The 25,380-nt window shown below is 41.2% G+C and overlaps 8 protein-coding genes across 13 annotated transcripts; 3 read left to right on the top strand and 5 right to left on the bottom strand.

The window, feature by feature from the left end:
* LOC108612997 (uncharacterized) lies at positions 1-920 on the bottom strand. Its single transcript, XM_018006148.2, has one exon. The coding sequence runs from the start codon at positions 861-863 to the stop codon at positions 117-119; it is 747 nt and encodes a 248-aa protein (XP_017861637.1). The 5' UTR covers positions 864-920; the 3' UTR covers positions 1-116.
* A 92-nt stretch (positions 921-1,012) lies between these two features.
* Positions 1,013-1,909, top strand: ghi (ghiberti). Its single transcript, XM_018006156.2, has 3 exons — positions 1,013-1,150; positions 1,298-1,343; positions 1,442-1,909. Exons 1-3 carry the CDS (start codon positions 1,097-1,099, stop codon positions 1,585-1,587), a joined length of 246 nt encoding a protein of 81 aa, XP_017861645.1. The 5' UTR covers positions 1,013-1,096; the 3' UTR covers positions 1,588-1,909.
* Positions 1,910-2,003: 94 nt separating this feature from the next.
* On the bottom strand, positions 2,004-5,374 carry phol (pleiohomeotic like). The gene is made up of 2 exons (XM_018006123.2): positions 4,990-5,374; positions 2,004-4,937 (listed from the first exon to the last, which is right to left on the bottom strand). Exon 2 carries the CDS (start codon positions 4,786-4,788, stop codon positions 2,671-2,673), a length of 2,118 nt encoding a protein of 705 aa, XP_017861612.1. The 5' UTR covers positions 4,789-4,937; positions 4,990-5,374; the 3' UTR covers positions 2,004-2,670.
* A 219-nt stretch (positions 5,375-5,593) lies between these two features.
* On the bottom strand, positions 5,594-6,975 carry LOC108612991 (SAC3 domain-containing protein 1). Its single transcript, XM_018006140.2, has 4 exons — positions 6,836-6,975; positions 6,608-6,781; positions 6,010-6,555; positions 5,594-5,922 (listed from the first exon to the last, which is right to left on the bottom strand). The coding sequence occupies exons 1-4, from the start codon at positions 6,898-6,900 to the stop codon at positions 5,640-5,642; spliced, it is 1,068 nt and encodes a 355-aa protein (XP_017861629.1). The 5' UTR covers positions 6,901-6,975; the 3' UTR covers positions 5,594-5,639.
* Positions 6,976-7,050: 75 nt separating this feature from the next.
* Positions 7,051-8,667, top strand: LOC108612989 (GDP-D-glucose phosphorylase 1). The gene is made up of 3 exons (XM_018006137.2): positions 7,051-7,413; positions 7,470-8,166; positions 8,232-8,667. Exons 1-3 carry the CDS (start codon positions 7,051-7,053, stop codon positions 8,375-8,377), a joined length of 1,206 nt encoding a protein of 401 aa, XP_017861626.1. The 3' UTR covers positions 8,378-8,667.
* LOC108612988 (queuine tRNA-ribosyltransferase accessory subunit 2) lies at positions 8,383-9,826 on the bottom strand. The gene is made up of 2 exons (XM_018006136.2): positions 8,684-9,826; positions 8,383-8,623 (listed from the first exon to the last, which is right to left on the bottom strand). Exons 1-2 carry the CDS (start codon positions 9,739-9,741, stop codon positions 8,431-8,433), a joined length of 1,251 nt encoding a protein of 416 aa, XP_017861625.1. The 5' UTR covers positions 9,742-9,826; the 3' UTR covers positions 8,383-8,430.
* A 285-nt stretch (positions 9,827-10,111) lies between these two features.
* On the top strand, positions 10,112-25,273 carry LOC108612980 (uncharacterized). 6 transcript variants are annotated; one of them, XM_089467175.1, is made up of 8 exons: positions 10,112-10,533; positions 11,121-14,175; positions 18,959-19,128; positions 19,199-19,272; positions 21,446-21,948; positions 22,220-22,389; positions 22,458-22,537; positions 22,690-25,273. In XM_089467175.1, exons 2-8 carry the CDS (start codon positions 12,934-12,936, stop codon positions 22,863-22,865), a joined length of 2,415 nt encoding a protein of 804 aa, XP_089323301.1. In that variant the 5' UTR covers positions 10,112-10,533; positions 11,121-12,933; the 3' UTR covers positions 22,866-25,273. The 6 variants fall into 6 exon arrangements, 4 of the variants coding, with proteins under 4 accessions (XP_089323301.1, XP_089323299.1, XP_089323302.1 ...); XM_089467173.1 differs by having other exon boundaries at positions 22,458-22,546; XM_089467174.1 differs by lacking the exon at positions 10,112-10,533 and adding an exon at positions 10,941-11,057 and having other exon boundaries at positions 22,458-22,546.
* Positions 23,800-25,376, bottom strand: Uch-L5 (ubiquitin carboxy-terminal hydrolase L5). Its single transcript, XM_018006145.2, has 3 exons — positions 25,175-25,376; positions 24,314-25,056; positions 23,800-24,250 (listed from the first exon to the last, which is right to left on the bottom strand). Exons 1-3 carry the CDS (start codon positions 25,248-25,250, stop codon positions 24,095-24,097), a joined length of 975 nt encoding a protein of 324 aa, XP_017861634.1. The 5' UTR covers positions 25,251-25,376; the 3' UTR covers positions 23,800-24,094.
* Positions 25,377-25,380: the final 4 nt, after the last annotated feature.

Genomic DNA, 25,380 nt, shown 5'->3' with positions numbered 1-25,380 from the left:
TATATTTAAGCAATATTTATTATAAAATTCCATTACATTATATGTAAAGGTAAGAGGTAATACTAAAAATAAGACAGTTGATATTTTTTGTTGGACTTTTCTATGGAATGCTTAGCCTACTTTGTGTTTTGGGCTATTCTTTGTCGTTCCTGCATGAGTTCCCCTTGGGACATGACTTGCGTCTCGCCACCGTAGTCATCGTCATCGTCATCATCATCTTCAATTTTGTCAGCCTCTTCATGGGTGCCTGCATTAGCTGCAACATTATTGCGTTGCTCCAGCTTTCGCTCAAGCTCCTCAATCCGCTCCTTTTTACTATTCATTAATAACACGAATTTCTGGAGCAATTTCTTTTCGCATAATTTGGTGTCCTTAATATACTGATCGTATTCTGTGCGCAGTTCGTTGTACTGCTCACTAGTCTCCCCAGTCCAAGAAGCTTGGGCAGCAGGTGCTCGTTGTGCACTTTCAATGGCTGCATCTAGCATTTGATAGCAATTTGATACCTTCCGCAGAGGCAAATCTATATAAAGCGTCTCATAGCCAGTGCACTTGTAGAGCTTAAAGCAAGGCTGCTGCTCATTCAGTTCGTAGTCGAAGCCAGGCAGACCCATTTGAGTTATAAGAGCGTTTTTACATTCCGCAAAGAACTCATCATAGGGTTGCTCCAGTTCTTCCGCAGCGCTCTTAATTTCATCATGCTTCAAAATCGCTCTATAACTGTTATTACTCGTTGTGAGCAATAATTCCAGCTCAGTCACATCCTCCAACCACTTGCTGTGTATATAGATAAAATGCTTCACATCCGCTTGGCTGTGACTTAGCTGGGAGCGCTGTAAGACTTTAACGATGTTATTCGTCATTTTAAATTTTAGCAATTAACAAAAAGTCAAAAACAGCTGTTCACGATGACGATAACGATGACGATTTCTATCGAGCTGTCTCGCATTGACCAAGTAGCCGGGGCATTTTGTACGTTGTCAACACTGAGCCATTTAGTAATAAGATTAAACAATTAATTGGTCATACCAGTCAATTACAGTTGTCCGCTTTTGTTGCTGCGATCTTGAAGTGCTTTTAGCTGATATTCGATAATATGCTTAATAACATTGTCAATTTCGCCAATTACTGGTGGTTTCGCTATCTAATGGTGAGTAATATATGTATGTATATTTATTGTGATATTAAATTTTAGTTTAGTGATGCTACAGTGGACACATGCACATACAAATGTGTGTATGTCAATATATTTATCTATATTTTTTTTATCATTCTGACCATTTCTATTTGGCACCAGGTGACTGAGCTCTATGTAGTGGAAAAATGGGAGCGTGTAACAATACGTAAGTAATAAACCAACAATCACAGTGATTCGTCATGGCTCATTTCAAGTAATTATTGACCACTGCTTCCTTCCTTCCACTAATTCCATTTTCCACAGACGCCATATTTATGATTCTGTTCTGTGTGTTCTGGTACTTCAACTACTCTGTGCTGCTTTCTTTGACTGGAAATCTATTTAAATACACGCCGATTGGAAACATTTTGCCTGCAGTGCCGCAAACTGCGGACATCAAAGTCACATAAAAGTATTTTGATGTTAATACACTTTCTCCAATTATTATTAAATAGTGCTTCGATGTCCAATTTAACTATAGAGCGAATACATAATATATACATATGTATATATCTTGTGGAAAACAAGTTCAAACTCATAAACTCGGCGTACGCCGTTATTCCTATCTCGCATAAATTCTGCCTAACTGTAAATGTGACCAAGCTTTATATCGCATAAGGATCGGAATCGATGTGATTCGCCCTTTAAAGTACCAATTGCACAGTTCTTTTTAGGCTAAATTAGAATTAAGCTTTAGGATTGCACGTTCAAATAAAAGCTGTAAATTTCGAATTCATTGATAATATCATTCTTTACCAAATAGTCCATACGCAATCTACGATAAGCCTTTTATCGAGCCATGGGCAATTAAATAACGTTATCTCAGTTTGTTTTTTGTTTGTTTGATTTTTGTTTTATATACTTTACTTTTGCACTTCAATGCACTAAATATTACAATTTCATTACAAAAATATATATAGCCTATTTGTTATTAAATGTTTATGTGTATTAAATAGTAATTGTATTTGTAAGATTTTATAGAAAAGTTGTGTACTGCCTTTTGTTATTCGAGTGGCCGCACATTTAAGATTTACGATTAGAATCAAAATGCTAATAGCATTTCACAGCAGGATTCGGGAAGCTAGATGCTAGGGAAAGGTGTGGGACTGGGTGGGAGGGAGAGTTGTTGGGGATCTATTGTAGGGGCTTACATACTTTATACTTAAACGCATACAAAAAACTAAATTCTATAACTTTTTGACCATCGTGCCGGGCATTCCAATCAACTTCATCAAAACTTATAATTCTCGATAGCATTAAAACTTAGCAGCTAGTTTTTTTTGTTTGTTTGTTTGTGGGCCAAGTAGCAAACAGCAGTTGAGCTTAGAGCAGACTTGGGGCACCATGTGCTCCTCTGCTCTGCCCTAAACCCGTTCTGTGCCAAAGCCCGCTTAGATAACTAACGCAGTTCCTTACAACTAACTGTACAGACACACACAGAAGCTACTAGTTGCATCCCAAATTCAGATCACGACAGCCAGCGGCATTGCTTGTTAGGAAGGTGTCGACGTGCTATCCAGCAGCACCGACGCCAGCTCCTCGTTGGACTCCACATATACCAGCGTGGGATCCTCGCCAAATTCCAGCCGTCCGTATCGCGCCACCAATGGAGATTTGCTGCTCACCTGCGGGGCTCGAGGCCATTTGCGTTTGGGTTTCGTGTGCGTCAACATGTGGGACTTCAGATTTGTGGACTGGGCAAAGCACTTGGAGCAGCCATCGATGGGGCAATGATACGGCCGATCTCCAGTGTGAATCCGCACATGCGTGCGCAAATTGAAATCCAACGAAAAGCGTTTACCGCAGCCTTCGAACGTGCACTCGAATGGCTTCTCTCCAGTGTGCACCAGTTGATGGCGCTTCAGCTTTGAGCTCTCCACAAAACTCTTGCCGCAGACGTTGCACACATGGCCGCGCGGTCCGTGCGTATGCATATGCTTACGCATGGCCGAGTGATTCCGAAATTCCTTATTACAGCCACGATGGGTGCACCGAAACTTTGGCTCCTCATCCTCATCCGTTGGCGGCATTGTGGATACTGCGGCAGCACGTTGATTTAATTGCTGTTGCTGTCCATTAGCACAACTACTGCTGCCGCTACCGCTGCCGTTGCTGGTGTTAGTGTTGCTGTTGTTGCTGTTATTTGCTGGCACCAGAGGCGGAGGTTGCGTGGTCAACTGACGTTTCGCCGCTTTATTGTTCACATTATTATTGTTTGTTTTCAGCCGAATATTAGTGCTGCTGTTCTGCAGCACCAGCTTGGGCACTGCCTTTGTTGCTACTGCCACGGCTGCTCCTGCTGCTGTTGGTGCTGTTGCAGGCGTTGTTACGGGCGCTGCCATTAGTTCAACAGGTTGTGGCATATTCTCAATTAATTCAATGCTGCCATAAGCCTCATCCAGTTGATATTGTTCGCTTAGCGATTGGCTGTCCTCCTCATCCTCCTGCTCCTTCACATCATCTCCGTCGGCCATAAATGCATTCACCACCTCCTCGACGTCAGTGACAGCAGCCGCACTGAACGGATCCGGCAATATGACATACTCATTGCCGATGCCGTCGCTGAGCACATCGTGATGCATCATATGCTCGTCAATGATTAGCTTTGGCATTTCGTTAGTTCTATTCGTTGTACTGCTGATTACTTGAGGTGCTGACAGTGCCTGCTGATCGGCTGCATGTTGCTCATCCAAATCCAATTCCTCTTCATCCTCATCCTCCGAATTGAGCGATGACCAGAGCGTCACATTAAACTGATCCTGTGTGATTCGTATAGGCACTTTCGTCTGCTTCCAACGCTTCGCAGTGCCATGACCATTGCCATGGCCATTGATGTGATTATTATGGCTGCTGATTACGTTATTGCCATGACGTTGCGGTCTACCAAATGGCTTAAAATCCTGTACGTGGCAGCTATTGGAATCATCTGCGGACTTCATATAGTAGTCATTTTCCAGCTGCTCCTCTTTAATAGTCGCTGCTGTTGATTCAATTGTTGTTAACATTTCTGAGGCTATTTCAAAGGCATTTGTATCGCGTTGCATGATCGGCGTTTCATCCTCTTCGTCTCCGGATGATAATCGCATCTCACCATCCACTTCTTGGCCATCATCTTCATCATCGCTATCCTGCTCCTGTTGCTGCATTATTATTGGCGGCGGCAAAGCGTCTGCTGTGGCCATGCCCATATCTATGCGGTCCACCGAGCAGAACTCGTAGACATCGCCAGATACGAAAAACTCGCCAGTATCTACAACAATATTGGCATCTTCATCATAATCATCAATGATCTCTTCAATCAAGAAACTTTCGTTGTCTCCGGCACTGGCCATGTGTTCCGTACCATCCAGGTCGGTGCTGTACGGATGCTGATTCTCCACAATTGCCGTCGTCGGAGGCAGAACGTGTGTGAAATACAACGGCGACGTTGTGTTTGTATTGTGATTGTGCACTGAGGAGGAGGAGGATGAGGAGGCAGACATCGACATCGGCAGGGACAACGGCAGCGACAGAGGCAGCGGCAGCGGCACTGCGGCTGCGGCCAGTGATAGATTTTTAACGATTGGCGGTGCTCTGGCTTGAAAATTGCCGCCTTGATGATGACTTGTCATCGTTTTGGCGTGTTTGTTTCGTTCACGTACGCCTCAATGTGTGTGTGTGTTTGTATGACTGCGCGCGTCTGTATGTGTTTGTGTGTACAAGTTGTTGTATATGTAGGCGCGCGCGCTCGTGTGTATATACGTCTGTAGATTGGGGCCCACTGAAAATTGCCAATTAGAGAGCAAATCATTTTAGAATATCATTAAACATACCCGATGGCCAATTTCGTTGCCAGTCGCTGTTGTTTGCGTTGTTTGTATTCTCTACTGCTGCCCTATTGACATCGGTGCGTGGGGCGCTGCGTCGACGACAGCAGCGGCAGTGGCAGACGTTGTCTGTCAAATTTGTCGTTTTTTGGTCCGTTCGCGTTGTCACACGGCCCGTTTAATGCACAATCTTGTTGATGTGCCGCTAAATATTTATTAGCAATGTAAATATTTTGAATTTTGCCGGTAAATATGGCGGAATTGTATTTTCCAAAATGGCTCAAGCACTTTCTCTTGCGTACAACTTTTATTGGTGTTAGTGACAGCAAACCGATAACAATAAAATGCAGCCCTGCGCGCGCTTTATGTATACATATGTGTGTACAACAGCGTCCAGCCGGGGGCTGTGAACTGTAATTAATTAATGTTCTGCATTTTAAATAACGCGACAAAAAAAGTGCCGATTATATATGTAGCCCAGTCAGCAGCAGTTTTAATTACGTATATTATTATTTATTATTATTAATTATAGTCGATAACGATAAATACTATAACAGGGTTGCCTCACGAACCGCCTCTTAGACCGGCTATTAAATGAAAACTAAATGGCTACTTTTAGATGCATTTAATTAATTAAATACTTATACAAAATGAGATCATATCCACAATTTCTTTAATAGCAATACCTCGGGCAGATAAATACGAGACAATTTCTGATCAATAAAAGTTTCTCGATGCGCTTTTATTGTCTCAGCATCGATCTTAAATTCAGTCTTAATAAAATGCACTGCCTTGCGATCGGGAGTCTGGGCTATATTATAATGTCTACATTGTTCAGTAAGCGATTTAGGCTCTAGCAAAGTCAAATGCAACAAGTACGCAGTCGGTACCGTAAGCTGTTTGCTATTGTAGGCATGCGTAAATATTTCCAAAAGGCGTCTGAGAGTAAACATAGAAATAAAATCAATAATAATATGTACATACATGAGTATACATACATATGTAAAGTTTTAGTTACAAATTTACCTTCGTATTGTCTGTAGCTTTGCTCCAGCCACCGCACAAATGATATGCGGCAATTTCGGCAGACCTTTAATGACACGATAAAGATTTCCTTGATGATAGTTCAGACAGATGCTAAACGCCAACTTAAAGATTTCGTTCTCTCGTACTTGGATGGGCAGCATTAACCCGCGAACTAGAGCTTCTGGTGTACCCAAGTTGAAAATTTGATACAGTGCCTCAATAAAGTAACGTCGCTCTGCCTCACGTATGGTTGGCTTCTTCTCATTCATACTTTGTGCCTCCTCATCCAGCTCATCGTAACAGCAGAGTACAACATTTAGGCATTCCTGCAAATGCTGATTGCAGATTTTCGGATCAAATTTATCGATTGGGTCCTCACACAGGCGATAGCGGCTGTAAGCCATAAACATGATCATCGGCTCAATAAGACAAATGGTTTGTCGGGGATTGTACTGCTGTATGACTATTTCCCGCCGCACACTTCGCAACCGATCGAATATAAAATCATAGACGAAATGATAGGGCTTACGTTCATCCATAAATATGCTAAAAGATTTTAAATGAATTCCAACATTAAGCCAATAACAAGGATTCTTACTCTTTAAGCAGATATTCAACCGTTCTCGTTAGGCAAAGCTCAGTACGCATATCCTTGGCTTTTGGCACCTTTGCATCGGCAGCGGAACGCGTAAACTCCTTGACCAAAACGCCGGGTACATGTTTTTGACCATCTTTGTATTCAAAGTAGTTCAGCAATTTCTTTTGTATGCGCCTTTAAAGAAAAACTATATTCAAGATTAAACACCAACTTCTAATCTTTGCTTACATTTTAGCTTCTCCATCGGGACAAAAGCGTTCACAGGAACCGCGTACAAATTGAATGTTTTCCATAATTTACAATCAAGAATTTGTTTATCTAATAAGAAAATCAAAACAAAAACTAAACAGCTGGCATCTCTAGAGTTGTCGCATTCATCAAAATGTATACAAATTGATTAATTACAATCATTTTTATTTATTTAGGCTTCGTTAGTTACCAACATGTCTTGGATATTTCACACGGTCAAACAAATTTTAAGCCAAAATCATATTTTTTCCCGTGCATTATATGAAAATGTCAGAGAGACTGCATCCAAGGCAATCAAAAGCAACAGGCAGTTTTTTAGTGTGGTAGCCCTGCTGCAATTCGCCGTTATTGTTGGTGAGATGGAGCCAAAGAAACGTACACGACATGTTAGCAAGGCCAAGTACGAGTCGACACTGGATTCCAAGGCGCAACATTATTTAAATGCACTCAAAGTGCGCTGGATGCAATTGCACGATATCCCCGGCCTATTTGCCTATCAGCTACAAGAGTCCAGGCCAGGACGCAAACTGCCAGGCAAATGTGGTTTCTATGCAGAGGTGAGTGTCCAAGTAATCTTAGCAATAATTATTACTTTGTTTATTTTGTTTTTCAGTTAAATGCGGATCGCACATTGAAAAGACGCGTGCCACAAACCATAGAGAGCTTAAGTCCCACATTTCGGCCCAAACAATTTAATTTTAACAAAGTGGATGCAATGGAGGTGATGATGACTATCGATGAAGAGAGAGACAACGCCGAGGTGCAGATGATTATCAACAAGAGTCCCATTACCAAATATCACACGCTCATCTGCCCGGAAGTGAAAAAGGAACTAGTTCAACGAATCACCTGCTCGGCGCTCAACTTTTGCATTACATTCATGCGGAATATCACTGATCCAAATATGCGACTGGGCTATAATAGTCCAGGTGCTTTGGCTTCAGTGAATCATCTGCATTTTCATCTGCTGCACATACCACGCAAGCTATACATCGACAATGTGGAACTGAAGCCTCTGGCAGGAAACTATGTTTATCGCCTAAAAAACAAGGAGCCCACAGAAGCGATTTGTTTTGTGATTGGCGGAAGGGACAGCGATGAGGATGTGAGGGAAAAGGTTCAGCAAATTCATCAAATCACGGAATGGCTATGCAACAACCAGTTGCCACACAATCTATTCATGACACACGACCGGCAAACAAACGATTTGCGTGTATTCCTCTTTGTACGATCGAAATATTGTGTAAACAAGGATGCATGCATATTCAATGTTGGCTTCTGTGAGTTGGTCGGCTTTCTGCCTGTGGGTGGTAAGTAGATAGATGGTAGATAGCACTATATATACCACTAAATCGATTGTTATATACTATTGCAGATGAGGAGAAACTGCAGAATCTGACAGAGCAAGTAGTGATCGATAGAATCAAGGATCTGACTGGCGATGCTTTCGAAACGGCTTACAGGCAGACAAAACGCATCATCGATGGCAGCAACAGCACTCTATGGCCTATTTTGATATAAAGATATTTCAAGTAGTCCAAGTTTTATTTTATGCCTTTAATCATGTAAGACAGCTAATTGGCTGCTGTGATAACTCCTTTGCCCATGGCTGCCTTACCCGCTACTTTGGTATTGGGTTCAATGCAATAGTTGACATCGTTTGGCATATTTTGGCGTCTCACATAATCCAGAAGTAATGGCAATTGATCCATTGCTATGCTCTGGCGTATCACATCGAAGAAGCCCATGTAATGATGCAAATTGTGGCTGTTTGGTCAAATAAAAATATGTCAATACAAAACTAAATAAAAGCCGGTTCATTCTTACATCATTAGCAGAATCGGACCCAGCAGCTCATTCGTCTTGTATAGATGATGCACGTAGGCGCGCGTATGTTTCTGGCACGCCAAGCATTTGCAACCTTCTAGCATAGGCTTAAACTCCTCCCTAATCGCCTCATCCGTAACATCTAGAAATACAGAATGCTCCTCCTTATCAATAGTGTAACTAAAAGTCAGCGCCTTATAATTGACGGCTGCGCAGTAAGCGTAGGAGGTATCAAATATATCGATGCCCAGGCGTATTAGCTCCAACATTAGCACAGGTGTTAAAGGACCTGGCATCAGGCGTGGCAACTCCTCCTCAATCTGTTGCACACAATGCTCAACAATGGGCAGCAGTTGTGATGGGCTCAGACTCGTAGCAGGTAAGCCATTGGTGTGGAATCCCTCAAATATGTAGCCACCGTAGCTTCCCTTTGGCTGTTCGCGTGCATGCTTAATGGACTGTGTGCGGGCATATGTGTTGTAGCCGCCCACAATTGGCGCAAGAAGCGTCGAGTCTTTCAATCTATCAAGCTCTCTGTGCTGCTTGTAGCAGTGTTCCATAAAACGTTCGGTTCGATCCACCGATTTTTGTACCCGCTTCTTGGTGCTATCTTGATTAGTGTCGGCATCGCACAAGCCCTGATACACATCCGGCGCAAAACTGGACACCAGTTGCAAATAACGTTCCGCGGTTAAAGACTCCTTGCCTCGTCGTGTGAAAAGTGGAACCACATCCCGATCATTGCCACCCGTTGGTGTGGCTTCGCATGGATCGCGCAACAGCAACACTGTATTGCACTCCGGATAGCCTACATAGGCGCCCAGGCTGCGGTTCCACTGTGCCAAAGACTCGGCCATTTGATCCATGGTGCATAATGTCAACTGCAGCACTTGTTGCTCCTGGGTGACCATTCCGAAAACATCGGCGCTTAAGTATGGAATGCTGCCGCCTTTTGTTGTTTGCAGCAGTAGCGGCGTTTGTAACTCCTTGCTGTCCTTAATCCGCAACTGACCAAGGCGTCCGGAATTTTTACTAATACTTTTTATAATAAACTTCATTGTGAAGAGTTTTTACTTATTGTGGTTTGCGCACGTTTTGCGCCTATCCATGATAAGATACTATCGATAGCTATCGATTGGGTTTGTTATCATGCGCCTATCCAGCTGTTTGTAATTTAAAAAAAAAATTAAAAATATTAAATTTAAATCACTAATGAAAAATTAAGTGTATAACATAAAATAAATATAAATAGATAAATGTGGGTTCAGCTTTAATTTAATTTTGTCGTTGAGCTGAAACATATTTTATTTACAGCAGTTGCAAAGTGGCTCGTAACAGTTCCTGTTATTGTGGCGTATTATGTTAAACAACATTTCTGTTTTGCCATCCGTTCTTTCCTGCCCAACGACAACAACAATATATGTATGTTATTCAAACAGTAAACTAACTGGGGGCACATAACGCTGATGCTTTTGCTGTATGCGCAGCGCACTTGAGTATTATTGTCATTGTTTTTGTTGCCGCACCGTTCTAGTTATGCATTCGCTCGCTCGCACTTGTTGGTGCGACTTTTCCCCAATTGTGTTTGTTTGTTCCGTTCGCATTCGTTCATTGATTTCCTAATTAAGTTTATAATTAAAATTAATTGAAAAATTACCCACATACATATGAGAAGTGTGTTGTAACATCGAAAAATGAAATAAAGTGTGTGTCTGTGTGCCTATTAAAGTCGAATGAAAGCACGTTAAAAATTTAAATGCAAACTTGTGCCAAAAAAAAAAAAAAAAAAAAAAAAACAAAAACAAAAACAGAAACAAAACAAAACATGACTAGCAGCAGAAGCCAAAAAGGTAATTATAATAAGCCACAGTGTATGTTTTTTTGTTTTTTCTTCTTGCTTAATTGATGACTTCCCTGCCGCGCTCTATTTATAATTAAAACCGTCTGCAATAGCAATTATATTTATTGAACAAAAGGCGAATGTACATAGCTGTATACAAAAATGTATATATAGTATATTAAAAAAAATTTTTTCATATGTATATGTTTAATATATATATGGATGTATATGCATAAAACAACTATAAAAATTCTTTGCACAAATTTTAAATGGCCATAAATTTTTGCTAAAAGTCGCGCTGCGGCTTAAGTCAGTAGTAGGAGAGTGGGAGAGGGGCGAGAGGAGGGATGTGTGGGTGCTTATCCTATTTAGTGACTCTGCCAGGGTTGTCAGCATGCGCAAATTGCAGCCATGCTTTATGTTTTTGTTGTGGCCTTGAGTATCTCTTTACCTGCTACCTGCTCCGTTGTTCTCGCTTGCAAACCATTTTTTTTTAATGTGTCGAACTAGCTTGCGGCGTTTTACGAAAATATTGTAAATGAAAAATACCAAAAATAAGAAACAACTAATACAGAAAAAATGTTTTCTGCTTTCCAGGTGGTCTCGTTAAATGTTGCAGTGTATGGCAACTCTAGGCAAATGAACTGTTTTACCTGCACACATACAAGCGTATGTATAGTCAACACAACGGATAATTTAGTGGAATTTTCGAAAATAGCAAAGGAAAGGCAGCCATAATCCTCCAGAGCAGCAGCCGCAGAGGCAGCGCCAAGAGCAACAACGACGCAAGCAGGCATAATAATCAAAGATTAAATCAGGTTTATATGGAAGGGTTAAAAAGAGCAAAAACAGCCTGTCACAGGAAGAAATACACGTTTCCTAGTCGCTGAGGCACGTCTACAACAACTACAACAACAGCAACAACAACAACAACAAATCAGCAACAACTACAACGAACAACTGATTTTGATTACAACTACAAGGAGCGCGCGCTACACACACATATTCAATCACACGAACGCACACATACATGTTTTGAGCGCACTGAAAGAGCGAGAGAGAGAGAGAGAGATAGAGAGCGAACATGCTTTGAGATGGTGAGAGAGAACATGCACAGATTAACTAGCGCGCTCAGTTTTCCGCTCAGTTCTCATTCGAGTGCGGTACGGTTACGTCGCATTGCTCCCACTAGGCAGCGGTGAAAATACAACAGAAGATTTTCCGTTGTCCGTTTTCCGCTAGGCGACGGCACAACACAACGTATGGGCGGCATTTGTTTTGAAAGTAAAGTAAGAGGAAAACGAAATATAAACCAAAACGTCGCGACCGCACCTCGCTAACTTATGTTTTTGATTGTACGTGAATGTGTGTGTGTGTACATATACATATATGCTTTGAAACGATATATCACGAAGAAGGAAGCATAATCAAGTGAAAAATAGTGCAAAAATATAAAGCAATCGAAAAAAGAATTATTATAATAAGATAGCCAAAAGACGGGCCCAGAGACCAGTTTGAAATCGCCGCCTATTTGCAGGGCAACACACGCGCCACAGCCGCCGTTGGCAGAAGCAGTGCATATGCTATGTGTTTGTGTGTGAGCGAAAGAGCCCGCGATAGTTTTGAGTGTGGAGCAGGGGCAATGGCAGTGGCAGGCAATTGAACGTACACACACACACTCACAGATATTCATACACACACACATGTGCACATGCTAGCCAAGACAGTACTACAACAGCAACAACAACAAGAAGCGACCACATACGGTGAAAAGGCCGCGTCGCCGTCTCAAGGAGCGAAAGGCAGTGAGAGAAGCAGAGAAAGAGAAAGAGGCAGAGGCAGAGGCAGCAGCGGAGCGAGCTATAAGAATAATAAATTACACTTTGCTTTTGCTATAATAAGAAGAAAAATTTATATACACATACACACACACACACACATATATATATATATATATACACATGTGCAAGTAATGTTTTTCTTGTGAGTGTGTGTGTGGGGGAAAATTGTAATAAAATATGAACGCAAGAAAAACGCTGGAAATGGAAAACTAAAAGTAAATTTCGAAACATCAGCAAGCAGCAGTAGCAGCGCAGTGGCCGCGGCAGCGCAGATATGCAGCTGTATGTGTGCGTGTGTGTGTAAATTATTAACAGTTAGGCTGCGCAAATAAAAAGCAAACGGAGAAGAAAAAGAAATTAAGCAGCAGCAAATAAATAAAAGTGAACAACAACATTCAATGTGCCATCATTTTCAACAACAACAACTACTACTATAATTAAGCAAAAGGAGCAGCTTTAAACAAAATATAATAAATAAATACATACATATATACACATATATATTTATAAGCGTTATATATATACAGTATTAGCAACAACAACTGAGAGAAGAAAAAATAATATTAAAAATGTCCTGCATATCGAGCAATTTTAGCTCATTCTTTCTCAACTCCTTGAACGATCCTTCAGAGTTTTCCAAGTACTTGAGCAATGGCGAGCTGAAATGCTCGAATTTCGAAGAATTTCAAGTGTTTGCTCAGTCAACGCAACAGCAACAACAACAGCAGCAGCAACAACAACCACAATCACAGTATTCATGCACAAATGGCATCGGCGTCGGAGGCGCAGAGCTCGGATTTGAGACGGCAGCGACATTGCAGTTGCAGTCGGCGCAGCGGGAAGCTGCGGAAACGCCGGCAGTGCTAAGCACACCGTTGCCCAGCAACCGTTGGCCGACAGCGGTGGCAACGCCAAACGGACACGTGCCCGCCTCTGCCGCCGCCGCTGCCGCTGCTGCCAACGCTCAGCATTTCGATGGTTCCTTTGAGTTTATCAAATATCTGCGTCACTCCACAGACTTTACGCCTAGCAGCGGCAGCAGCAGCGGTGTCAGTGGGAGCAATAGCTCCGTCGGCGTCGGCGTCAACGTCAGCAGCGATGCAGTTGACAGCGCAGCATTGGCAGCACCGGCAGAGAAGAGCAGTAAATTGATTGGAGCGGGCAGGATTGCAACACCGCCGCCAGGGGGCGCTATCGCTGGTGGTGCTGGTGGCAATGGTGGCTGCAGTGTGGGTTTATTGGATCTGGACTCGGCAAACCCATCGCAAAAATCACGTTCGGCTTCACGTAAAGTTGCCGCGCTGCTGTCTTCCGTATCGCGCTCTTCCAACAGCCTGGACGCCAGCACCTCCGCCCTGGACGCCGTCTTCGATCACGATTCGAAGCAAACAATCTTTGAGCTGCAACACCTGACGAGCACCTCGAACGGCTCGAATGGCTCCAATTCAGAAGAGTCGTCCTCCCTGGAGCTACTCGCCTTTCCCAGCTCCCATCTGAATGCTTCCAACTCGAATACCTCCTCGGAGGAGCATTGCGGCAGTGCAGCAGAATTCGGTGGACTGTTGGGTGGATCTGGATGCTCGGCGGCTTCGGGCGCTGGTGGCGCGCCCAAGCTTCTGGGTAGCTTTGTGATCAAGGAGAACTTCGATGTGCACCCCTCGCATAAGGTGGAGGAGGGCATCTTCCAGCACATGAACAAGTTGCCGTCAAAGAAGAAAGATACCCTCAAGCAGTTGGGCGTACGATTCACGGGCCAAATGACATTGACGGATAAATCGATTGTGGTCGAAAATTTCATCAAATTTTGCGAGGTGAGTTTGTTAAATAACTTGGTATATAATATATAAAGACCACATAGACTAGACAACAGCTGTTCTTTTCATAAAATTCTATAGATATATGCAGATGCAGATAGCTTAATTAAACAAATCCAACAATATGAAATTCATTTATTTTTTCAATTTCAATTACTGTTCAACATTCGCTCTGTCATTATAGTACATATGTCAGATACAAATATATATATGAATAGAATTTGATTTTCACTAACATATACAGAATATACATACGACACTTATATAAATATATATACATATACCTACATCTGAATATATACGTATATATGCATATATATTTACATATATATATTCATAACGCGGATACACCGTTCATATCCTTTACACAAGCGCATTTCTCACTCTATTATATGCCGCCCACATACATACATATGTACATATATCAAACCCATACTCCCTCACGCACACACACATGCTCACCCAACGAATGTCATTATAAATTGTAATAACAGCAGCAGAGACGCCAGCGTCGACAGAGCGGGGCCAACCACAAATTCAGCATACAAATACAACTGTAATCATGTGTGGCACCAATGTGTGCCTGTGTATTCTAAACACCTACATACAGCCAAACATAAGCATGTACATTTGTATGTAAACACACATATATATATATATATACAGAGATATATACAGACAACTCACTCCAACACATTTGGCGCCTTTTCAACACTATGCTAGGCAACCCTCCCAACTCTCACACACTGACACATGCTCATTACGCTCAGCTTTATCGGAACGCACACACACACAGCCACACACATACAGAATCAACTAGATTTGGTCGAAGCAGCACCCGCACAACCCACACACTCAAACTATGTACAAAACGGCATTGATGGCATAATACAGGAACAGCAACAACAACAAGAGCAAGTACAACAACATGAGCAGTAGCTAGAGCCTAACCTTATTTCAACATGGCTGCTTTCTCGGCCCTTCGGCCGCTATTACAACATTTTAGTTTTAAGATGCCTAGCTTTGATGTTGTCGTTCTGCTCTCCCTTCCAGTTTAACTCAAAATTGTTGCGCGCTCTCTCTCTCTCATACTCGCGCCAGCGTTCACTCCTTTGCTAGTAAGAACTTTACTTACAGGGAGCATCGTCGGCGGCAGTGGCAGCGGAACAGGCGGTGGCGGTGGTAGTGGCAGCGATAGCTGCCTGCTCAAACTACAAAGTTTTGTATATGTATGTGTGTGTGTATAGTTATGTGTGGGTAAGTGGGTCTGGCAACCCCCAAAAAGCTCAAGCGGGCGCTATTGAGTAATTGTATATGCGCCCCTCTCTTTCTCTCTCTCGCTCTCTCTGTCTCTCTCTTACTCACACACACATACTCTTACACATTCTCTCTTGTGTTACATACATATATACAATCATCAAGTTACTTGGGGCGTTTGTTGGACTGTCCATTGAGTTGCCTTCGTATGTCCTTTATGTATGTATGCGTGTATATGTGTATGTTTGTTTATATGTATATGTACATTTTAGGTGTGTGGTACCCTAGCGGCGTCGTTGAAGGCTACTAAATGCGCATGCAGTAGCAGCGCAGTCACCAATACACATATGCAATAAGTTTGCCAATCTGTGTGTATGTATGTAAACATACATATACATTTTTGGGTGTGTAAGGGACAGCAGCTTCAGCTGCGGATGAGAACGGGTCGTATAGGGGGCCGCAGGACGTTGGGCGTTTGGCTAGGGCAGGTACAATGTCTCGGGCTCGCACAATTTACGCGCTCACACAGAAACAGCAACTGTGAAATACATGTACATTGATTATAATTTTAAATTATATACACATACATACGGACATAAATTGCAATGTAAATACATACTTATATACGAATAACTGTACTTGCCAAACTTATATGATGACTATATATAATATATGTATATGTATTTGTATCTGTATCCACTGTCAACACACATTCAAACGCACACACATTCAGATGGATATAAAATATTTAGGTTTATGCGTCGTTTTTGCCGCCTTTGGGGCCGCATTAAATTAGTGTTGTATAACGAGGCGAATACAAGGGGTCACACGGAAGGGTATGAGCATATGCAGATTATTGCCAAAAATGTAAAACATATACATACATACATATATAAATATTAATTCAGATGGATAGTTATAGCTGAAGGGCAAAATATGAGGTTATGTTCTACCCTTCTACTGGGCACATTAATTAAGGCTCCAAAGAAGTTCGTCTACAAATGTTAAGGCAAACGACTATTTGGGCAATAATTAATGAGTCGTTTGCAACCCTTTTTTCACACGTGCGTCGTTCAAATTGTTGTTAAAAACCTGTTAAACGCAAAGAGTGAAAGTGTGAAAATTGTTGCCTCCCCTCACACACACGCACACGTAAGCACGCTGGGGCGCACACGCAACCCTCAAAAATCAAAAAATCATTGTCGGGCGACGGCAGCACGAACAACTGTTGTTGCACGCACAAGCAGGAAAACAGAAACAGAAAGAAAAACAATTCACACTTGTCTCAATAAAAACAACAACAAGCTGCATCACACCGCTCGCACACACGCATAGACAGAACTCACACACACCACAGACAACAACCGCAAGCCGCCACACATAAACACGCAGCCACATACAAACACACGCACACGAAGCCAGAGAGCTGGGCAGGATACGTCACGCACAGACACGCACAAACACAAACAGTCTGCGTGCTGTCAATAAGTTGCAAAAAAGAAGTAAAAAAAAAAGCAACAGTCAAAACAATAAAAGGAAAAGCAAGAGCACAATGCCGCAACACATTGCTATTGCTGCCTTCATTCTTTCTGCTTGTTTCTCTTTTGTTTTTACTTTTTTCTTTTTTTTTTTTTTTTGAAACAGTTAAGCGGCTATAGGAATGTAAACACACAAAACGCTACCCCTCCCGTTTCCGCCCACACATCGCTGCAGCCAAAACAATCAAGCAGAGACAGCAACAGCAACACTTGGCTTGACAGCCAAGCTCGGCTCTCTCTCACCTATATTACTCTCTCATTTTTGTGGTCTTTCTTCCTTTTTCTTTCTCTCTTGCACGCATGCTGCTGTTAATGAGTCGTCACCGACACGCTGCCCTCTTCACGGCCAACACCTCTGAAGGGGCCTGTCATCATTGAAAAGGCGTTGAATTGGTTGCTCGTGGTCTGAATTTCTCTCTTTCGGTCATAATTTGACATACCCATACACACACCATCATAAAGTCAAGCTTTAAGTATTTTGGTAAATTTGACTTGTTCCACACCTCCTTCTCCTCATTGTGCTCATTCTACTGCTGCAGCATGCTTGTATCCAGTGGCTGGGCGTCGTCACTCCTTTTTGCTCTATTGATTTTTAACATAATCAAAACCCCAAATGTATGCACACATGCATACACATGTACAGTTATAAGTACATGCACACACACCCATGTGGGCATTTTCGACAGCGTTGCCATATATGCTTAGAAGTCGGCAGGCTGATGCTTTGGGTGGGTAACGTTGGCGTCGCGCTGATTATGAGGATGTTGATAAGTTTTAACGTCGACGTCGCTGTCGCTGTCGACGAACGAGCTCACGAGCACGAGTCGGCGATGCTTGTTGACTCTCTCAAAGTACACACACACACACACAAACACACATGCACAGGCACAGGCACATAGACACGAATACGGACACAGACGTCCGTCAAGCTGCTGCGCCTATTTTAAACACACACACATGCACACCCAAGCCCATGGGCAGGCGACAACCCTTTTAGCTCCCACAAGTTCCACTTTGTACCCCGCTCTTCTCTCGCCAACATTGTTGAAAATGGCTTCATTGAAAATGTTGTTTGCTTTTCTATTTGGGTTTGCTTTAGCTGCTGCTGCTGCTGTTGGTGCCTTTCTCTTTCCCGTTTTTGCTTTATTTTATATTTTTACACTATAAAATATACATTGTGCGAGTGTGTGTGCGTGTGGGGCTGGGGCTGGTAATGGGGCTGCATGTGTTTGTGTGGGATTGTGTGTATGGCATGCTTTTAGGCGCAGAGTCCTTTCTATGATTGTGTTTGCATTTTGGGGTCTGCAAGTTTTTGGCTTTTGTAAAATTTTCGTTTACAACTTTTTGTTGTACACGAATTATAAGTTTTGATTAGTAGTGGGCAAAGTTTTCATTTGCATTAGTATAGGTATATATGTATACATGCATACATATTTATGTAAATGCACGTGTGTGTGTTTTCCACTCGGTGGTTGAGCTTAGCTAAATATATGTAGGTATACACAAGTATATAAGCTATATCTAATATATAGAAACATTTATATGCAGGAAATGAGTTTCAGCTTTATAATATGTATGAAAAAAGGGGTTCAGCTAAAAGAGAGATTTCATTCCTGGAATGAAACTTGGTATATGAATATTTTATTTATACAAAATAAGTTTCCTTCGGGTTTCATAAGTAACAAATGTTTGTCTAAGTATAAAGGATGTTTGATTAGGCATATAATGAATACTTTCTGAGGTCACAAAGAGTTTAGTTTATATGCATAAGATTTGTACGCAGACTATATATATACATATTTCTTTTACCAGAATATGACTATGTGACTATTAATTATTTAATTTATTACAAATTGTAATATGTATATTATAAAAAAAAAAAAAAAAAAAAAAAAAAACAACTTGTGCAAAAAGGATGTATCACAGACTATATAGCATACTTTTAAGAGTATCAGGAAATATATTTCAAATTATATATATTTTAGGAATACGATATTAAGGATCATCGACCCTGGTTGTCCTTAAATCAGTGTGGCCTCAACAAACCTGAGCAAATCAAATTCGCACGCTATTTGGGCCAAGGATTGCCAACGTTTACGCTCTTCTGCATTTATAGCAATTTTAAAAATCTATTTTGCACCAAACGCACAGAAATGTAAGTGTACAATCTGCATATCGGTAAATATGTATGTATATATATGTATATTTTTAAATATATTCTATAGCTATACCAAGGATGGCTACAATCTGCCTTATATACTCGATAAGACCAAGCGCTTCCTGGCCAACACAACAGCTGGTAAGACACTCTGAACCTCTCTCCCCTCTCCAAATATATACAAAATTTTTATAGTGCAAATGCAGCAACGAAGAAAAAATTTAAAGACAGGCGAAAAGAATCTATATAAATATAGCTAAATAAAAGAGAAAAATAAATAAAAATAACCTCAAAAATAGTTTCAAGCGAAAATGTGCTAAATTTTAAAAATATATACACAAAAAGCAAAAACCAAATTTCTATTTTACATTTTTTTTTAAGTTTATGATATGTTCTTTTTCTTCTATTTTTGCATTTTTCTCATTTCACATTTCTCATTTGCTCTATATATACTATTTTTTGGTTCTTCATATGCACTTTCTGTTTCGCTCTCTCGAAAAATGAAAAAAGAAAACTAAAAACTGAAAATGAAAAAATCTGAAATGAATAATTGGCTGCCTATCTTTGCTCTCTATCGAAATCGAAGAAAAAAAAAAACTGAAGCAAGAAATAATTTTTTAATTTTTGACTTTCAATTTGTTTGTGTTTTTCTTCTTCTACTTCTTTTTACACGCACACGCTTTTCAATCACTAGGCGAAAATACCAACAACAACAACAACAACAGTAACAAGACCAACACAACAACATCCACACAGTTGAAACAAACACACGAGCAATGCGAATCAGCGCCATCATCGCCCATAGCAGCCCCAGCAGCACCAGCCGCATCAACAACACCAACAACACCAAACAACAATAACAACTCTCACGCAACAGGCAACAGCAGCACACATTTACACACGCAGCAAGCAGCGCAGTCGCAGTCGCAGCCTCAGCCGCAGTCGCAGTCACCGTTAGTAACAGCGCCCAATGGCACACCCCTGCCCAGGCCTGGCACGCCCACAACGCAAGTTAGCCAGCCACATACGCATCTAATGCAACAACATGCATCGCATCACCTGCAACAACAACAACAACAACAACAACAGCAGCAGCAGCAACAACAACAACAATCATCCACGCCCACGCGTGGACCACCCCTGACGGCGCATCATCATCAGCAACAGCATCCACAGCATCTGCATCATGCGCCACCGCATCCACATCACTATCAGCATCCACATTCGCATCCACATCCACAGCAACATCCGCATCCGCATACGCATCCGCATCACTTTGCCTACGCACATCCGCATCATCCGCATTACAACCTGCCGCCACCACATCCGCATTCACATGCACATCCGCACCCACATCCGCATCCACATCCACATCAGCATCAACATCAACATCCGCACGCTCATATGGCAGTGCCACACGGCTATGGCCAACAGGTGGCGCCAACGGCGCCCCCAACATCAGCTCAGCCACCGCCACCGCCGCCGCCACATGCACTGCCGCCCAATATGTGAGACTGGCGTCGGCGTGGCGCCAAATATGGCGGCAATGGCGCCACCTGTTGACAATCATTGGCGGTTCCAGCTACCTACAAATAAAAAGAGGAAATTAATCGAAACGAATGCCCCAGCAACTATTATTAGCTTTTAACTCTTCTATTTACACCATTCGGTTTTATTTTATATTATTATCATGTTGTCTCTGTCCCATTTACAAAGTCTTCTGTTTTGCTCATAGCATATGTATTTCGTTTGTAGTCTAATTTTACACGCTTATTGCCAAATTTTTTAATATGTATTATGTTATACGACTAAATTGTTGGACGATAAACGCGCCCTGAACTATGCAATGTTATTCCTTGAAAAGAGATTATTACAATTACAAACACACAAAACACACATGTAAACTGTCATTATAGAGAATCAAGCTAATGCGCAACTATTGAAAGTAATATTATTTAGACATATACATATATATATATATATATATAGTAATGAATATATATTTTAGTAAGCCAGATACAAATAATATATATGTGCAAAACCCATCCTAAATATATATATACTATTATATATATACAACCTCTACATATATACAAAACATATAAAGCGAAATTTTGTTTGCAACAACAAATATACATATATATACATACATAGCAAAAAAGAACAAAAATATGTTGACTTTTTTATTATGCCTGTTCTCGCGTTCGCCTGCATTTGTGCTAGCCAAGCGTCACATTTCTTTAGCATTCGGTCGTCGTGTTCCCTTTCTCCCTCTCACTCTCTCTCTCTATAAAAATGCAACTCTCTCTTGTAGACCTCAAGAATATGGCGGCCGCCAATGACGGCACGCTCGAGTTTGCCAGCAATAGCAGCACCAGCAGCAGCAATAGCACCAGCAACAACAACAACAACAACAGCAGCAGCAGCAGCAGTCTTAACAGCAGTATCAGCAGCACCAGTAACAGCAGCAACACTGTTAACAACTATGTAACAGCAGCAGCAGCAGCCGCGGCTTCTTCTCAATCCTTGGACACACGCTATGGCTGTGTGGCGCCGGCATCGATGTCCCTGTTACCGCCACCGTCGCTGCCGCCACTAGGACCACCGCCACGTGCGCTGGAACAGCTGATCATCTATGAGAATTTCAATGTGCATGAGACGCATCGCATCGAAGATGGCGTCTGCACTCACATCAGCCGCCTGCCGCCCAAGAAGCAGGAGCTATTGAAACAGTTCGGTATACAGAGTAGTAGCCAGCAATGTCTGAGCAATTATGAAAAGTGCATACTCATCGAGAATTTCATCAAGTTCTGCAATGTGAGCAATTGTGTATCGACGACGTGCTCCTCCCAAACAGCCAGAGCCCTTGGCCGTTGTGTTCAGCGGAGATTTGTTCTTGAGCCTCGATCCTCTACCATAATTGGCTATATATAAATGAATATATACACATTGGCATTGTTCATTATGAATTTCAGTAGTTTTCAAAATTTCACCTTCATTCCTAGAGCATAGAACAAAACTCTAGCCGACCCTTAAAATGAAACGCATTATTTAACAGATTTCCATTTACTTTTGTTTGATAATTTAGGAATATCAGATATCCGATCATCGACCCTTTTTGGACTTCCACGAGAGCGCTTTATCCAAATGTGAACAACTTAAATTTGTACGATATCTGGGCCAGGGGCTATCCAATCTGACGCTAAACAAGATATATGTGGCATTTAAGGAGTTGCTGGGGAATGGCCGACCGGATAAGTGAGCAAATTCAACAAACCTAGATCCGTGAATTAAAATGATAATATATTTGTATTTCAATTTATTAGAGCCGGATCGGATAGCTACAATTTGGATGCACTTTTAAAAAAGAAACGCAAGAACCTTTATAATCGTCTTCATGCGGCTGGTAAACCATGTTCGTTAAATTTTACTTTCGATAATTTTTTAAAATATTAGCTAATAACAGCACTGATTTTTCAAAAATAGTAGTTTTTGCACCACTGTTATGAACATATTTTAAGCCCATTTTTGTTCTCCTTTTCCTCTCATTTTACACAGCAACAAGTGTCGATCTAACAACGTTCGATTCTACTTCCCAAGTATCTCAGTCCATTGGAACAGCATCGCAGCAGTCTTTGATTACGCAAGCGCCGCGGCCACAACACGCCTTTGCTGCGTTGACAGCAGCCACACCACAGCAGAGCGAATCGCCATACAGTTATGTGCCACGGTAAAAGCAATCCTTAGCGTTGCACAGCAACAGCAACAATAATAACAGCAGCAACATCAAGAAATACACCTACACACGCATACATATTAAATATACTTCCTGGAACTGGACCAGTAACTGTTGTGTCTTCAAAACGAAAAATAAAAACAAAAACAAACAAAATTATACGCAAAATGAGGAAAAGTGTTAAGCGAAATGATGCTAAGTAATTAAAGTCAAAACTAAGTGCTAAATTATAAAGAAATATGAGTAACATAGAGAAAAAGTTAGTGTAACAAATTGAAATTAACATAAAGGTAATTAGAATGCAATTCCAATTAGTAAACAACATAGGAAATCCAATAGGAAGCAGTTCATGTGGCAGCTCTTGGCCTATCTATAGAGATATATATATTTGTAGATCGTGCTTCGGTTTCCGAAAAAAATAATTTTCCTTTCGTTTTCCAAAAGTTAAACAAGCATAATATAAATGTTTATATATATACATACATGAATATATCTATATACAGTGTAGAGAGTTAAGATAGATTATAAGTGCAACACCAAAATTCAAAAATAAATCAAAGACCTCCCAAGAAAGTTCCCTAATATGCATATACACATCAACTATAGCATATAGAAAATAAGTTGAGTGAACAAACATTTATAATACATAATAAATACACATACACACATACAAACAAGCACAACACTGAAAGTAACAGTAGAGCAAAAACATAGAAGATTAACAAAAACAATTATTCCTATATACAATACTTATATACAACAAACAATATAGATGCATAATAAAAATAATATAAACGGAAACGCAAGAATCAAATACCAAGCATAGCAATTGTAAATTCAATATACATACGTGAATATATATATACACATATATATATATAGTTTATAAAAACAACATAAACAAATATATTATATACTAAAACGCCAATCACTCGCTTTGTTTCTCTGTTAATTGTACGGAAACATTTTATTTCATTGATTCAAAATTATGTTTTCTGTATACGAATATTAATTTGCAATTTATAGACATTTTTGAGGGGTACAAAATAGCTAAAATACGATACAAGGCAGTTTATTTGGGTGGCTTAACTAACACACACACGCGACGCCTTAACAAAAAAGATTTGTTTTACTTAAATATATCAATAAGAATATGTTTTGTATATTTTTCCCAACTAGCGCGCGCAATTTTGAATTGCTCTTAAAGAGAGTGTTGGTAAACGCCTATTAATTTGTTTCTTTTTTGCTCATTTTCTGTTCGCGCTCCAGCGCCCGCTGCTTGGCCTTTTCATAGATGGGCAACAATTGTCCAGTCTCGCCCAGCATTTTCAAGAGCTCCACAATAAACGGCAAATAGTTGTGTTTGCGTCGCACGTTCTCTATCTGCAATGAAAGAGTTTAATTATTAACTTATTCAACAAAATATGATTTGAAATTTGTTCTTGCCTTGTATCGTTTTTTCTTCTCAATTTCGTACTGTATGTACGAGCGTAAGCTATTGATTTCAGTCTGACGATCTTCTGCAGTGTCCATGGCATCGGCAGCCGGATTGAGCAGTTTTTCAATTTGTTTTTCATAGATTCGCTGTCTGTCGGAGATCAGTGCCATTAGATTGAAATGTATCTCACCATCGCTGTAACGCTGCATGCGCTTCTCAATGATCGGTCGCACCACATCAATCCAATTTTGGTCTGGCTTGATCTCGCCCAAATCGATGGGTCCCTCGCGCAGACCGTCCAGCTCATACAGACGCCCGGCAATGGGCATATAGCCAACAAAATGATAGACATCTTCATCCTTGTTTTGATTCTTCATATCCAGCTCAAAAAGCGTTTGCCGGGCAAATGAATTGTGAACCGTGCGTATCTGGGAGGCATTGCTCAGTGTGAGGCCCTTGTTGTAGGGATCGAAGCACTGGCAGAACTCCTTGAAATTAGTAAGTGTTTCGCCCAGTTTAATATCCTCATGATTGAGGTTCAACAGCAAGCTAAGTATGGCTTGCGTCGCACAGGCATTGTTAATCACTTGCTTGGCAAAGAATATGTGATCCCGATCCAGGACAACTTTGCCAGCGGGCTCGTCTTCTTGCACCCATTTGAACAAAAATATCAGACCATGTATCGGTTCTAAGTCTTTGAATGATTCACTGTCCAAGCTCCAGATTTCCTCCACCTGTGCGCCATCGCAGCCTACATAGCGGAGAAAAACGTTTCATTCATATGTGAACAATGTATAGCAATATTTGATGCCGGCATTGGCATCCACGTCTTCTTGCAAAAAAAAGCGCGCGCTGTATTCTTAACCTACCAAATTCGCGTATCAGCTCTGTAAATACGCCTGGATCACTTTCTATAAGACACCAATTGCCTGCTCCTTCGCTCATTGTGTGAAGCTTCTTGTCGTCGGCTTAATTTGCAAAAATTGCTACTACAAAAATTTTTGTCAACTCACAAGCTACACGATTAATGTTAGGGATGTTAACAAATTAACGATATAATAAAACGATACATTAA

This window comes from Drosophila arizonae, chromosome 4 (genome assembly GCF_054131065.1).
Source record: "Drosophila arizonae isolate 15081-1271.41 chromosome 4, UAZ_ARI_1.0, whole genome shotgun sequence".
Lineage (NCBI taxonomy): Eukaryota > Metazoa > Arthropoda > Insecta > Diptera > Drosophilidae > Drosophila > Drosophila arizonae.
The sequence above is the reverse complement of the archived record's forward strand: the minus strand, read 5'-3'. Positions and strand labels throughout refer to the sequence as shown.